Source organism: Pleurodeles waltl, chromosome 5 (assembly GCF_031143425.1).
Source record: "Pleurodeles waltl isolate 20211129_DDA chromosome 5, aPleWal1.hap1.20221129, whole genome shotgun sequence".
NCBI lineage: Eukaryota > Metazoa > Chordata > Amphibia > Caudata > Salamandridae > Pleurodeles > Pleurodeles waltl.
This window is the reverse complement of record NC_090444.1, coordinates 1,819,720,892-1,819,735,134: the sequence shown is the minus strand read 5'-3', so window position 1 is coordinate 1,819,735,134 and position 14,243 is coordinate 1,819,720,892. Positions and strand designations below refer to the sequence as shown.

General features: G+C 44.2%; 1 protein-coding gene across 5 annotated transcripts in view; it reads right to left on the bottom strand.

The window, feature by feature from the left end:
- Positions 1 to 14,243, bottom strand: part of CMTR1 (cap methyltransferase 1) — a 419,501-nt gene that overhangs the window by 183,468 nt on the left and 221,790 nt on the right. For all 5 annotated transcript variants that reach the window (XM_069236317.1, XM_069236319.1, XM_069236315.1 and 2 more), the window contains one exon: positions 10,296 to 10,353. In XM_069236317.1, the coding sequence (XP_069092418.1) occupies positions 10,296 to 10,353 (58 nt within the window). The remainder of the gene's footprint in view (positions 1 to 10,295; positions 10,354 to 14,243) is intronic.

The window sequence follows — 14,243 nt, the reverse complement described above, 5'->3', positions numbered from 1 at the left end:
ACTGAAGGATGATCATATTTGGAATCAGAGTCAGATTTATGTTTGAAAGAAAAATTCGAATTTTCTGTGTATTATGAACAAAATAGACGTTGAAAGTTGACTATTTCCATTAAGCTGGTGATCCAGCTTATTCACTGAAACATCTTTGCAACCTCTAGTTTTAGATATCTTGTAATTTAAAGAAGGGCTAGGTCTTAGCAATAAAGGAAAATGTTACTTAACTAGTAAGCATCTGTTTGTAGCATGTAGTGCTGTAGATTCACATGCTCTGCATACTTCTGCCATCTAGTGTTGGGTCCAGAAGGTTACAAATAGTTTTTGGTCGGAAAGTCTATCGAGTCATGCGGTAAAGTGACTCCTCCTCTTGCTAACAATGCACATGGTCCTCAACTCCATCTTAAGATTGTTTTTCCACAGGTGGTGATGTATGAAGTGCAGTGTAAAGATAAGCATGAAGATAAAGTGAAATAACCATGCATGAGAATGTATAACAAAAGACTAACAGCCACAGGTGTCCGGGGAGGCAGGTGAGCATATGTGAATATACAGCACTACATGCCACAAACAGATGCTTACTTACCATTTGATGGCATTTGAAGCTGTAGATAAACATGCTCTGCATAGACTGTAAAGCAGTGCCTCCAAAGAAGCGGTGCCTAAACTGTGGGTGTTGCAGAGCTTTGAAGAATAGTATGCAGAACTGCCTCACCTACTTTGGCTTGTTAGCGTGTTAAAACATCCACACAATAGTGTTTAGTGAAAGTGTGTGATGTTGACCATGTAGCTGCCTTGCAAATGTCAGTTATATGTATGTTTCCTAGAAATGCCATAGAGGAACCTTTCTTACATGTTGAATGTGCTCTAGGGTTAATAGGTAGTGGAATCTTAGCTTTTGCATAACAAGTTTGCATGCATTTAACAATCCATCTTGCTATGCTGGATTTAGTAATAGGGTTATCCTAATGTGGTTGAGAAAAAAGGCAACAAAAAGTTGTTTTGTCTTTCTGAATGTTTTAGTTCTATCTATGTAGAACATAAGCGCTGTTTTCAAGTCCAACGAATAGGGCTCTTTCAGGAACTGATTCAGGTTGTGGGAAAAAAACGGCAACTCAATAGTTTGATTGAGATGGAATTGAGATACTACCTTTGATAGAAATTTTGGGGTCGTGCGAAGAACCACTTTGGTGGTCATTACGACATCGGCGGTCTTGGAAAAGCGGCTGACACCAACAGTCTGAAGACCACCATATTTTGACTTAGGAAGGATTTCCACCCGTAAACGGGCAGAAATCCAACCCCTTCAGCCTGGCCGAGAGAGGAAGAGAGGCAGTTACAGCACCGCCACGCCAACAAGACTTCACCGGCTGTATTACGATATGTTAATACGGCACGGCGGAGTCCTTTCAGCGGTGGAAAATGCCAGGACCCACTCCCTCCTGGGGCGACCACCTTGCTGGAAAAGGTAAGTTGATAGTCCGAAGGGGGGGGGGGGGGAGGGGATTGGACGCATGTGTGCGCATGGGGGTGTATGTGTGCAAATGGGGGTGTCTGGGTGCATGAATGGATGCAGTGTCTGGGTGTCTGCATGAATGCGGAGAGGGGGAGTGCATGAATGGATGCGGTTCACCACCACAGTCGTAATATGGAGGTCTTCACCACCGGCCTGGCGGCGGACCGACCACCACAGCCGTCATGGCGGTCAGGTGACCACCAAAAGCATAATGACCACCTTTATCTTTATGTATTTGTAAAAATGGTTCTTATAATGTTAATGCCTGGAGCCGAATCGCACATCTCAGGGAAGTGATTGCAACTAAGAAGGCTACTTTCCATGAAAGAAACTGCAGAGGGAATGAATGTAGTGGTTAAAATGGTGGTCCCATAAGTCTAGTGAGTACTATATTCAAAGAAGGTACTGGAGGTAATCTTGGCGATATCACTCTTTTTAGTCCTTTCATAAAAGCCTTTATGAAAGGGACTTTATAAAGAGAAACATGTCTGTTTTGAAGATAAGCAGCTATGGCTGCTAAATGTAATCTTATAGAGGTATATGCCAGGTTTGCTAGTTGCAAATGGAGAAGACACACAATGATATTTTATACCGGCACTTGGAAAGGATCCCAGTTTTTAGAAATGCAATAGTAAACAAAGCGTTTCCACTTTGCTGCATTACATGCTCTAGTGGTTGGTCTGCATGCTTCTTTAAGAATGTCTATACATTATTGAGGTAGATTTAAATACCCGAATACTGTGACTTCAGAAGCCAAATTACAAGATTTAACTCCTTGGGATTTTGGTGTCTGATCCTACCTTGGTTCTGCGTGAGAAGGTCCAGGTGAAGGGGAAGCTTCTCATGAGGTGCTACTGACAGGTTCAGTAGAGTGATGAACCATGGTTGTCTTGCCCGGGAGAGAGAAGTCTGCCTGAGCCTCCGAACCACAAACAGAAGGAGAAGGAGAGGTGGAAAAGCATAGGCAAATATCCCAGGCCAGATCAACCATAGAGCATTGCCTCATGGATTCAGGGTGTGAGAACCTGGAGGAGAAGTTTGGGCATTTTGCGTATTCTTTTGTTGCAAATAGATCTATGTTTGGAAATCCCCACTTTTGGAAGTAAGGTTGGAGGACTCTAGGATGGAGTTCCCACTTGTGGACGTGTTGCCGCATCCTCCTGAGGAGGTTGACAAAATTGTTGCGTGACCCTGGGAGGTGCTCCGCTAACAGGTAAATTTTATGGCGAATAGCTCAGTGCCAAATTGTCTGTGCAAGACGAGAAAACTGTAATGAGTGTGTACCCATCGTTTCTGCAGATAAAACATGTCTGTCATGTTGTCTGTGTGGATGAGGCTTACTTTGTTGATGAGATGCATCACAAAGGCCTTGAGTGCTAGATAAGCAGCTAGCAACTCTAAAACGTTGATGTGCAAGGGTCTGCGAGTAGGATCCCAAAAATCCCAAATTGTGAGGTCTTGAATGTGATATACCCCTCCACAATTGTGTTCGTTGTCAGAATGGCTTGTAGAACAGGGTCCAGAAATGGCCGCCCTTTCAAGAGGTTGTTTTTGTTCCACCACTGCAGAGAGCAAAAGGTGCGGTCATCTACGAACACTAGAACATGTAAATGACCCTGTACTTGAGACCATGCAAAAAGCCATCATTCCCAGAGGTCTCATGATTGATTTCACTGTGACTTGTTTACTGGGGCGAATGTGAAGAAGCTGTGTTTGAAAGTTCTGTATTGTTGCTGTATTTGGGTAAGCTATGCCCATCTGTGTATTGATTATGGCTCCAAAGTAAAGCTGTACCTGAAGTGGGGTGAGATGTGACTTCTGAAAATTGATGAACCTTAATAGGTGAAGCAAGTCTATTGTGGCTTGATTGTGGGGGGAGACACTGTTTGAGAGAGCTGGCTTTGATGAGCCAGTTGTCTAGGTGAGGTACACATTAATTTTTTATCGTCAGCACAGGTAAGCTGCTACCACCGCTAGGCATTTTGTAAACACTCTTGGTGCCGTGGCGTCTCCGAATGGGTGCACCTTGAACTGGTAATGTTGTCCTTCTATGCCAAATCTGAGATACTTGCTCTGTGCTGGGAGTATAAGAATATGGAAATAGGCGTCTTTTAGATCTAGTGCTGATAGAAAGTCACCCTGTTGTAGCAAGGGGAGCACATCTTGGAGTGTGCCCATATGAAAATGTTCTGATATAATGTAATGGTTTAAAGGTCTGAGGTCTAGGGTAGGTCTTATAGAGACATCTTTCTTGGGTATGAGAAAGTAAAGAGAACACACTCCGGGTTTCCTTGATGTTGAATAGGAACTGGTTCTATTGCCCCTTTTGTTAGCAAAGACTGCACTACTTGTTTGAGAAGAGTGAAGAGACGCTGTGAAAGTTTGTGACAACGAAGTGGAATGTTTGGAGGTGTGCAACTGAGTTCCAGACAGTAACCATGTTGGATACTATCCAACACCCATTGATCTCTTGTAATTTGTTGCCAATTTTGGAGAAATAACTGAAGGCGCCCTCCTACGGGGGTTTGGTAATCGGAGGGAAGCTGGAGTAATTCCCTATTTAGAGACCGTGGTAGAGGATCAAGGGGAGTGTTTTACATCTACCCCTGTAGTTGTTTCCCCTATATGAATCCCAGTAAAAACCTCTGTGTGAGGATGTGTGTAGTTGACCTTTACTGTATGATGAAGATGTTTCACCTGAAAAAGATTTAGGGCCAGATGTATCAAAGGTTTTTACCCATTCTATGTCTATGGGAAAATGTGTTCATACATGTGGCCCTTAGAGGCTGGCTTGTATTGTGCCCTATGAAAAGCACCACAAGAGGCAGGAAGTTGTAGCATGCCCATGGATTTTGCCACCTCATTGTATTTTGTTTTTCATCTTTTCTAATGCCTGACCTACTTGCAGACCGAAAAGATGCTCTTTATCGAATGGTACATGTAATATTGTTTTTTGTACCTCGTCTGAATCTAGAAATATTTGGCCATGCATGTCAGCGTAAAAGAACACTGGTTTTGCTACCTCTGACTGCAGTATCAGCCAAGTCCAAAGCACAGCTTATAGAACTGTTGGGAATCAATTGTCCCTCGCTAACAATTTCTTGCCCTCTTTTCCTGTGCTCCTCTGGGAGGTATTGGAGCAACTGCTCCATTTCGTCCCAGTGGGCACAATCGTGCATAGCCATGAGTCCCTGCGTTTTGGCAATACACCAGGAATTTGCCGCTTGAGCAGCCACATGCTTGCCTGATGCGTCAATGTGTTTTCTCTCCTTATCAGGAGGTGGTGCATCTTGAGCAGCTTGGGAGTCAACTCTCTTCCCACCATTTGACACAACTAGAGAGTCTGCTGGAATCGGACTCTTGATATAGATAGGGTCTGAGGGAGAAGCCTTGTATTTTTTCCTCCACTGCTGGAGTAATAATACGGGCTCTAGCAGGGTCTTGAAATATATCGTAAGCATGTCTTAACATGCCCTTGAGCATGGGAAGGCATTGCGTAGACTTGTGAGACAGTTAGCGCCTCAAATGAACAAATCATCCTCAACAGGATCCTTATGGAGGGGTACCTAATGGTATGTAGCTGCGCTTCCCACTAGTTCTTGAAAAGAAGTGGTGTCATCAGGTGGTGAAGTTCTAGGTGTTAAGCTTCTGTATCAGTGTATGTGTCTACGTCTGTTGCCCTGAAAGTGTGCTATGTCATCCCCAGTGTCTTGAGTATCCTGGAAGCAATGAGGTGAGCCTTCCGGAGAAATATCCAAAGGGTCACTCTGAGAATGCTGAGGAGAAGTTTGAGGCGGTAGTGGTGTGGTTGGTGAAGGAGATGTCGGCAGAGGTGGTTGAACCGCTTACAAGTCTTTGTCTATTCTCCTGTGTTCAATTGGAGGCGTAGGTGTTTCTAAGGCCAGCAGTTTTAACCGTGACTCTCCACATTTGTGGCTGGATATGAAGCTGTGCCTGCTTAAGTTGGAGCTGTTGCTTAATTTTTAGAAGAATTGACTGTTGGTGTTTTCAGCTCAGAATGTTTGGATTCAAGTTTTTTAAGTGCCGAAAAGCTTTTCATTTCTGGCGCCGAAGTTATCGAAGCCGAGGCAGGCAATCTTTTCAATGCTGAAACAATGGTCGCCGAGTGGGATGTAGAAGTTTTCGGCACTGGAGCCAATGTCATTCCGCTCAGGATAGAGGTGGTTATATTCAGTTTAGGATTTGGTGCAGAGACTGAGGGCAGGGCATCTGAAAAAAAGTCTTTTGATGCCTGTCATGGCCAAAAGACAGTGGCGGCTGCATCAACTTTGCTTCCGAACTGGTGAGTTCTTTGTGTGGAGCAAGGGGCTGTTTACTTGCTGTTTCTTGACCTGGAGAGATTTCCTGCATTTCAAGAGTTGTTACTGCCTCAGAGTACTGAATGGAAACCGCCTCTTCTTCAGCAGCGGAAGCCTCCTGGATGTCCTGTTACTTTTTTCTGCGTCCGAAATGGAGTCTTGGATAGTGAAGATGTTGGGCGTTTTCTCAACTTCTTTCCCCTGCATTTCTCGGCAACAAGCTCTTCTGTCTCGCAGAGTCTTTTTCGACCAGAACGACTGGCAGGCTTCACAGTCTTTTTCCCTATGTTCCAGCGACAAGCAGAGGTTACAGGCCTGATATTGATTTGTCTGAGGGAATTTGGAGTGACATTTCGGACAGAAACGGAAAGGCGCCTACAAATAGATGTAATGCGGTCTCATTCCAGAGCTCTGAGAGAACACGATCAGACCCCACAGTAGAAGAAAACAATCTGAAGATGGAGTTAAGGACCAAGAGCATTTCCAGCAAGCAGAGGAGTGTCACTACCTTGTGACTCAATGGACTTTTCGGACAAAAACAATTCGCAACCTTCGGACCCAACACTGGATGGCGGAAGGATGCAGAGCACGTGTATCTATAGCCATGCATGCCATCAAACATTCAGTTTCAAGTGGGAGCTGTTGAAGCCACTGGACCAAATACAGTAGATTCCACTGGTTTCATAAGCACCCCCACCAATGGACAATTTCAACTCACAGCTTACGAGGTAGGGGGAACTAAAGTTAAGGCACCCTAGCGGGAGTAACAGTGCCCACCCAGTATGACACCTACTCCCAATTAAAGACTAAAACTTAGTGAACAGTGTCCTGACTAGACACTGATGATAGAATCTCCAAACAGAACTTAAAAGATACCCTATAATGCACCTATGGCTTTTATTGGTGGGGCCATTGTTGTCTGAAGGGTTTTGAGTCTTGAGAGGTACTATTTTAATGTTTATGTGCTGAAAACTCAGCCACTGGGACTTTACCCACTAAGTGGCCCAGCTTGGTTCTTGGAACTTAAGAAAATTAAGCAAAGATGTTGTACGTTGGAGCGTCAATGGAGGAAAGAATATGATAGCATAGCGAGACAGTCCTATAATGTGGTCTGTGATGAGTGTAAAGCTGCAATTATAAAATGCTAAGTCAAAATATTATGAAAATAGGATAAGTTCTGCTAAAGACGCCACAGCTGAATTATTTAAATCGGTCACTTCTCTCAAGTGTTGAACAACATAAACATTTTTATTCTCGACCAATATTTGTGCAACTAAATAGAGTTCTTTCTGAATGATGTCAAATGTGTTTTTGAATCATTTGTTCCTGGCTCAGGGGGAACCAATACTAGGGTCTCCACCTGCTGTAGATGTGGCCCATCAAGTAGGGAGGCAACACTGGAGGCCTACATAATTGTCTGGTTTAAACAATAGATAAAACCACCCAATTGTTTGAAATTACCAAATCAGGTTCTCCCGCAGACCCAAGCCCACCTTATGTGCTACTTTCCGTCTCTAACATCCTAGCCATACACCTGACTAAACTTTTAAATAATTCATTGACCATTGGTTATTTTCCCACAGAATAGAAAAAAGCATAAATTCTGCCCATTAAAAAAAAAAAACTCTCCTCTGACCTTTTGATAGTTAAGAACTATCAGCCTATTTCGAGGCTACCTTTGCCCGCCTAAATACTGGAGAAAGCCTTGAATGAAGCCCTTACAAATTATTTGGACTCACATGAGATTCTGGATACGACTCACATGGGTTCATTCCAAACATAGTAGCGAGTCAGTGCTTCTCAGTGCTACAAAGGAAACCCGAAAGGTGGTAGATAAGGGTGGAAAAGCAGTGTTGTGTCTCCTAGATCTCTCAGCCACGTTTGACACAGTTAGTCACTCAGTTTTGATCAACCAACTGAGGGATATTGGGATAGAGGGTGTGGCATACTGATGATCACCTCCTTCCTATCTAAGAGCAAGCAGAGAGTGGCGATGGCAGTTTTAAGTCTCAGCCCTTCACCCTTCCCTATCGCCCACTTTGTTCAACATCTACATTACCCCTCTCATGAAGATCATTCAATCGTAAGGATTTGCACGTCATCTCTTATGCATATGACACACAGATAGTTCTGCCCACATCCTTAAAGATGGATGAGGTGGCTACTAACTTTAACAGCTGCCTAAGACACGTCTCATTTTGGATGAGGGACAGTTGTCTGAAACTGAATTCAGAGAAGACGGAGGTATTACTGTTTGGGAATGGTACCGATTTTTTTAATGTCTCCAGATAACTTCGGGCCTCTCTCTGCTCCAGTTAGGAAAGCAAAGAACCTGGGAGTGATTTGTGATGATCAATTGGGCTTCTCCGACCAGCTTGATTCTATTACATCCTCCTGTTTCTATTTAATTAAGTCCTTGAAAAAGATTTTTCCTTTTGTCCCAGAGGATTTGCAAAAGATACTTGTGGTGGCCCTCATACCATCAAGTATTGACTATTGTAATTTCTGGTGTGTGGGCTTGAACAAGAGGGCACTGGTTAAACTACAATTCCTACAAAATGCAGCCGCTCAACTACTCTTTCACATCCCTAAGTTTAGTCCTGTCTCAGACAAGATCAAAGATCTGCACTAGTTGCCTGTCCCTGACAGAATTATGTTCAAGGCCTTGTGCACTACTCATCAAGCCTTGTATGGCAGTGGTCCTCGATAGCTACAAAATGTCTTTAAATGGTACACACCACAACGCAATGTGAGATCTTCAGGTAGTAAACTGTCAGCTTTAGCTTCAACCAACAAAGCAAGATGGGGGTGGGGGCAAGAGTTTCTCGTTCCTTGCGGGTAAACGTTGAAATTCACTGCCAGTTGACATTCGCTCCAAATCTAGCCTCATCCTTTTCATGAAGGCGGTTAAGATGTGGCTTTTTAAAGCTTCTTTTAAATAGCGGCTGTCCCATTTTTGGTACTTAGGTTGCAGACACTTCGGTTTTATGCGATCTACAAAAACCTTTACTTAGAAATGGACCAGTATAAAAATATGTTGAAAAAAAGCTGCATCTGTTTTCATTGCACAGAATTGAATCCCTTGTATGAAAAATCCCAAGCACAAGGTAGTTGTGACCCGAGTGCAGCCACAGAGTTAATGCAACTAGGAAGCAATGTAAGCATTTGGGGGTCGTATATGTGGCACCTTCTGGTTTTCTGTGTGTTTTGTACTTTTTACTGCTCATATTTCCTACCTCTAAATAAAGGTCATTTACTTTGTTGCACTGTGGCTGAGTTTCTAATCCGGCTCACCTCCAATAGCAAGTCTAGACTACCCACGCTGACTTTCTAGAGTCTCTTGTCTTCTCTATTAGAATAGAAAACGTTAACGAATTTTCACACTTCTTTGTTGAAAAAACAAAGAGAAAAAAGTTTCCCTCCCCACTTCAATTAAAGATAGTACAAAAGAACTTACTCAGCAAGCCATCAAAGAAATGGATATACTTTAAAGAGATAATACAAAATGAAAAGATTAACATGATGGGCTACTTGACTAACACAGCCAACGCAGCCATAACACTACCTGTCTGAAATCGACTGTCACCCCATATCTTTAAAAAAAAAATAAAAAAAAACACACTGGTGCAGGTCCAAATGTCCTAAGGAATCTTTGTTCCATATCAAACTCACCAGCATAGCAAAAGCCCTTCAAACTTGAGCTATAAAACTACCTCAACGAGTACAACATTTTCAAACCTCTACACACAGGTTTTTGATCAATAATCACAGAGGATTCAATACAAATAGTGTATTGTGTGTTCTGCGTCTTAGACAACGCAGAGTTGTGTCTTCTTCCTGTTAACACAGTAAACTGAGCCTCCCTCCTGGAAATCGTGGAAGCACCAACTTTAGATGGGTTATTGAATAGTATTGTTTTCTTGATTACTCTTCCAATTAATTCACTACCACTAAAAAAATAACTTCTTAAGATAACTGTACATTACATAATTCCAGAAGATACTACTATTAAACTGTCCTGGCCAAAATTAACTTCACATGATAATGCTGGGAATTGCCCCATAGAAATCTTTTTATATAAAAGTAGCGTCTTAACCAGGCCAAGCAGAAACAAGTGAATGGAAATAACTAAGACATATAAGTAAATATGGGTGATCAACAACATACTAGGACTATCACATTTCATCCCAGGGAAAACAAATGTATCTGAAGCAATGGCTTATTTTGGTTGTCTGACTGCAACACATCCACTTGCTTTGTGCTCATTTTTAACTCTTCTGATTAACAGGCTATTAATGCTACAGTTTACTGTGTTAGCTCAGTTAACTTCAACTTTTAACATATCAAGTGCACAGCAGGTTTACACATATTATTTGGTATGTGACAGGCAAAGAGATAATACTTAAAACAAATGGGCCACAGGGAAGAAGGCAACAGCAGTTTTAGCTATGCAAGAAATGTCTCACCCCCCAGAGCTGTAGACAGTCTTTTCGGATGTCTGCTTGTCGCGGTTCACTCAGGGTTCTAAAAAGAGAAAGACAATTAGATTTGCACAAACAACCACAAAGAACATCCTAATCATCAATGCTGGTTTATGTTAAATATAACCCACACTTAAATACTATTCCAATCAACAAACTATAGAGCCGTCAGAGCTCAGAGTTTCATCACTGGCTTAGCTTTGCTGGCTTTTTGAGTGTCTGGGACTCAAGGACTCCATGAGAAAGGCACTGTAATTCCGGAAGCAGTAAAGAGTTGAGTTCACTCCCTGCAACTGAAAGGAGATCAACTCTGGAGGACAACTGCAGAGAACCTCAATTTTTTTCTAATAGTTAATCTAAAAGCTGTCTTTTTTAAATAAATGGAAAATGAAAAATAAATTACAATGATCATTTGTTATATATAGAAACAAGTGACCTTTCTCTACTGTAGTTTTAATTTGCAATGTGCTCAACTAAATCTTAAAGCCTGCAATTCAGTGACTACCTTACACACTATTGGTGATTCATCCTCTCGCAACACCCTTCAAACTGCTCTGTTCACTCTCTGACATTACGGTTTTTAAAATGTAAAACCATTCAGACGTCGCAATATTTATGTAAACTAAACAACTTTGGGGTTTACACGATAAAAACTTTGCAGAAAAAAAGAAAATAATGTACAATTTTCGTACTCTTCGAACCAGCCTAAAGCACTCAATGGGTAGTTGCAGCCTGGGGACTTTGTATCAGCAACAGTCCTATTTTTTATACGGCTTTGGTTTTATTTTAAAGATGTATAGAGTATTTTTGCACTGCCCAGGTAAGAGCTGTAGTCATATAAAGATAGATACATTAGACATTCTCACTTCCAAGTACCTGTTGGCTGTGAACACACTATTATATAGTTAGGCTGGCCCTTTTTTAAAGACTATTAATCCGGCATCAGTGAAGGACGGCCGAAGCAGAGAAGAGAGCTGCACGTCAGGCTCCCTGGAACCTTCAGTTCCTCTCTGTAAGATATTTTTCAGAGCCTATACCGTTTACCTCTAGGCAAAAAGAGGTCAGCTCGATTTTAAAACCAATGCGTGCATCTATTCACTGCATGAAAGCAAACTGAACACTAATAAAATATAATTTACTAGTTACTGAAAGCTGACAAAGGAATAAAAAATATAATTTTTTTTCATATTTAAGATGAACATGTTAATTCAAACTTTGCAGTGGAAGAGTCTATATAAATGCACTGTTGAGGTTAAAAAGGTGTCAGTCAGAAGTACAAAGGGATGCACTTCTTTTTCTGCTGGTTCTCGAAATGCAAACTATGCATGTCTGCGAAAAAGCAAGCTGTTTAAAGGGTACCTGCCAACATCTCCTGAATTAAAAATAAAGTCAGTTATAAAGGGGGGTTTCCTCACTGTATTTGCTTTTAAACCATTGACACCCTGTAGCTATGAAAGGAAGACTAGTATTAACATGAGGGACCAAGGGCGGGGAACTCTCCCTCACTGAAGATGGGACACAGGTGCAAAACAGTCATGACTAAGGGCTACATCAGAGGGTTCAGAGAGAGAATGTGCATCGTAATATCAACTATTTTATACATTGTGCTTTGTACCGCAGTTCTGCCATTCCTAGGCACCGTAAGTACTACCCAATAAAACAATACTTAACTGACCGGCCTCAAAAATATAAAGATGAGTTTGCCTTGCAGGGATTCAATCTTCTGACTTGCACAACACAGGAGGTGTCATGTGGGCACTCTAAGTCACTAGACTATCTTAATGGCTACCCTTCTTCTATTATTACTAAACCTGAATGTTAAAACAATAAAGAAAGGGAAATAAATTGCAGCAGAAGATGCATTGGTAAAAGCTAAAGTGATGAAAGGCAGATTGGCAGGCCAATGGTGGTTTCCTACAATAAGGAGACCTGTGTAGGGGCAGAAGGTAAGCAGCAACTAATCAAGCAAGAAATAATGTTCATAAATTCAATCAAGCACAGACTCAAAGAATACATCATTTAGCTGGAAGGTTAATTCAGTTCTTCATCAGTAAACATGATTGGTGTGAAAACGAAGGTTGAAAATCCAGGCTCAAGCATAACAATAGTCTCCTCAAAACAAAGCATGCACTGGCAGTATGTCCTACCTACGGGCGAGCGATTGGCATTGTCAATCGGGTTGGGATGGAGAACAAAAAGGGGGGGTGAGGGGTGGGTGGCGGGGCAAAGGTTGTAGAAATGGAATTAGCAACATATGTGAAAAGGGAATGAGCAACATGGAGGGGTGTGGGAGGGTAAGAAGCACCATCGTGGGTAGGGTAGGAGGGTAAGAAGTGACACGGTGGGTGGGTGTTGAAGACTTAACACAGAGGGTGGGGTTGAAGTGAAACAAGCAAAATGCGGGGTGGGGTGCGAATGGAACAAGCAACACACCGGGTGGGGTGTCAGCGGTACAAGTAACAAGGGTGGGGAAGGAAAATAAGTACCACAGCCCAGGGGGAGGGGCTGAGAGGGTAGGAAAAGAATAAACAAGACACTTGCTGTGGTGGAAGGGGCACAAGACACTTGCTGTGGTGGCAGGGGCACAAGACACTTGCTGTGGTGGCAGGGGCACAAGACACTTGCTGTGGTGGCAGGGGCACAAGACACTTGCTGTGGTGGCAGGGGCACAAGACACTTGCTGTGGTGGCAGGGGCACAAGACACTTGCTGTGGTGGCAGGGGCACAAGACACTTGCTGTGGTGGCAGGGGAACAAGACACTTGCTGTGGTGGCAGGGGAACAAGACACTTGCTGTGGTGGCAGGGGAACAAGACACTTGCTGTGGTGGCAGGGGAACAAGACACTTGCTGTGGTGGCAGGGGAACAAGACACTTGCTGTGGTGGCAGGGGAACAAGACACTTGCTGTGGTGGCAGGGGAACAAGACACTTGCTGTGGTGGGAAGGGAACAAAACACTTGCTGTGGTGGCAGGGGAACAAGACACTTGCTGTGGTGGCAGGGGAACAAGACACTTGCTGTGGTGGCAGGGGCACAAGACACTTGCTGTGGTGGCAGGGGTACAAGACACTTGCTGTGGTGGCAGGGGCACAAGACACTTGCTGTGGTGGCAGGGGCACAAGACACTTGCTGTGGTGGGACGGGAACAAGACACTTGCTGTGGTGGGACGGGAACAAGACACTTGCTGTGGTGGGAGGGGGGACAAGAAAAACGGGGATGGGAAGGGAAGAAGCAACACAGACAAGGAGGTGGGAATTCAAGAAGCAACACAGACTGACTAGAAGCGACACGGATGGGTGGGCGGGAGGGGACTAGAAGCGACACGGATGGGTGGGCGGGAGGGGACTAGAAGCGACACGGATGGGTGGGCGGGAGGGGACTAGAAGCGACACGGATGGGTGGGCGGGAGGGGACTAGAAGCGACACGGATGGGTGGGCGGGAGGGGACTAGAAGCGACACGGATGGGTGGGCGGGAGGGGACTAGAAGCGACACGGATGGGTGGGCGGGAGGGGACTAGAAGCGACACAGATGGGTGGGCGGGAGGGGACTAGAAGCGACACAGATGGGTGGGCGGGAGGGGACTAGAAGCGACACAGATGGGTGGGCGGGAGGGGACTAGAAGCGACACAGATGGGTGGGCGGGAGGGGACTAGAAGCGACACAGACGGGTGGGCGGGAGGGGACTAGAAGCGACACAGACGGGTGGGCGGGAGGGGACTAGAAGCGACACAGACGGGTGGGCGGGAGGGGACTAGAAGCGACAGACGGGTGGGCGGGAGGGGACTAGAAGCGACACAGACGGGTGGGCGGGAGGGGACTAGAAGCGACACAGACGGGTGGGCGGGAGGGGACTAGAAGCGACACAGACGGGTGGGCGGGAGGGGACTAGAAGCGACACAGACGGGTGGGCGGGAGGGGACTAGAAGCGACA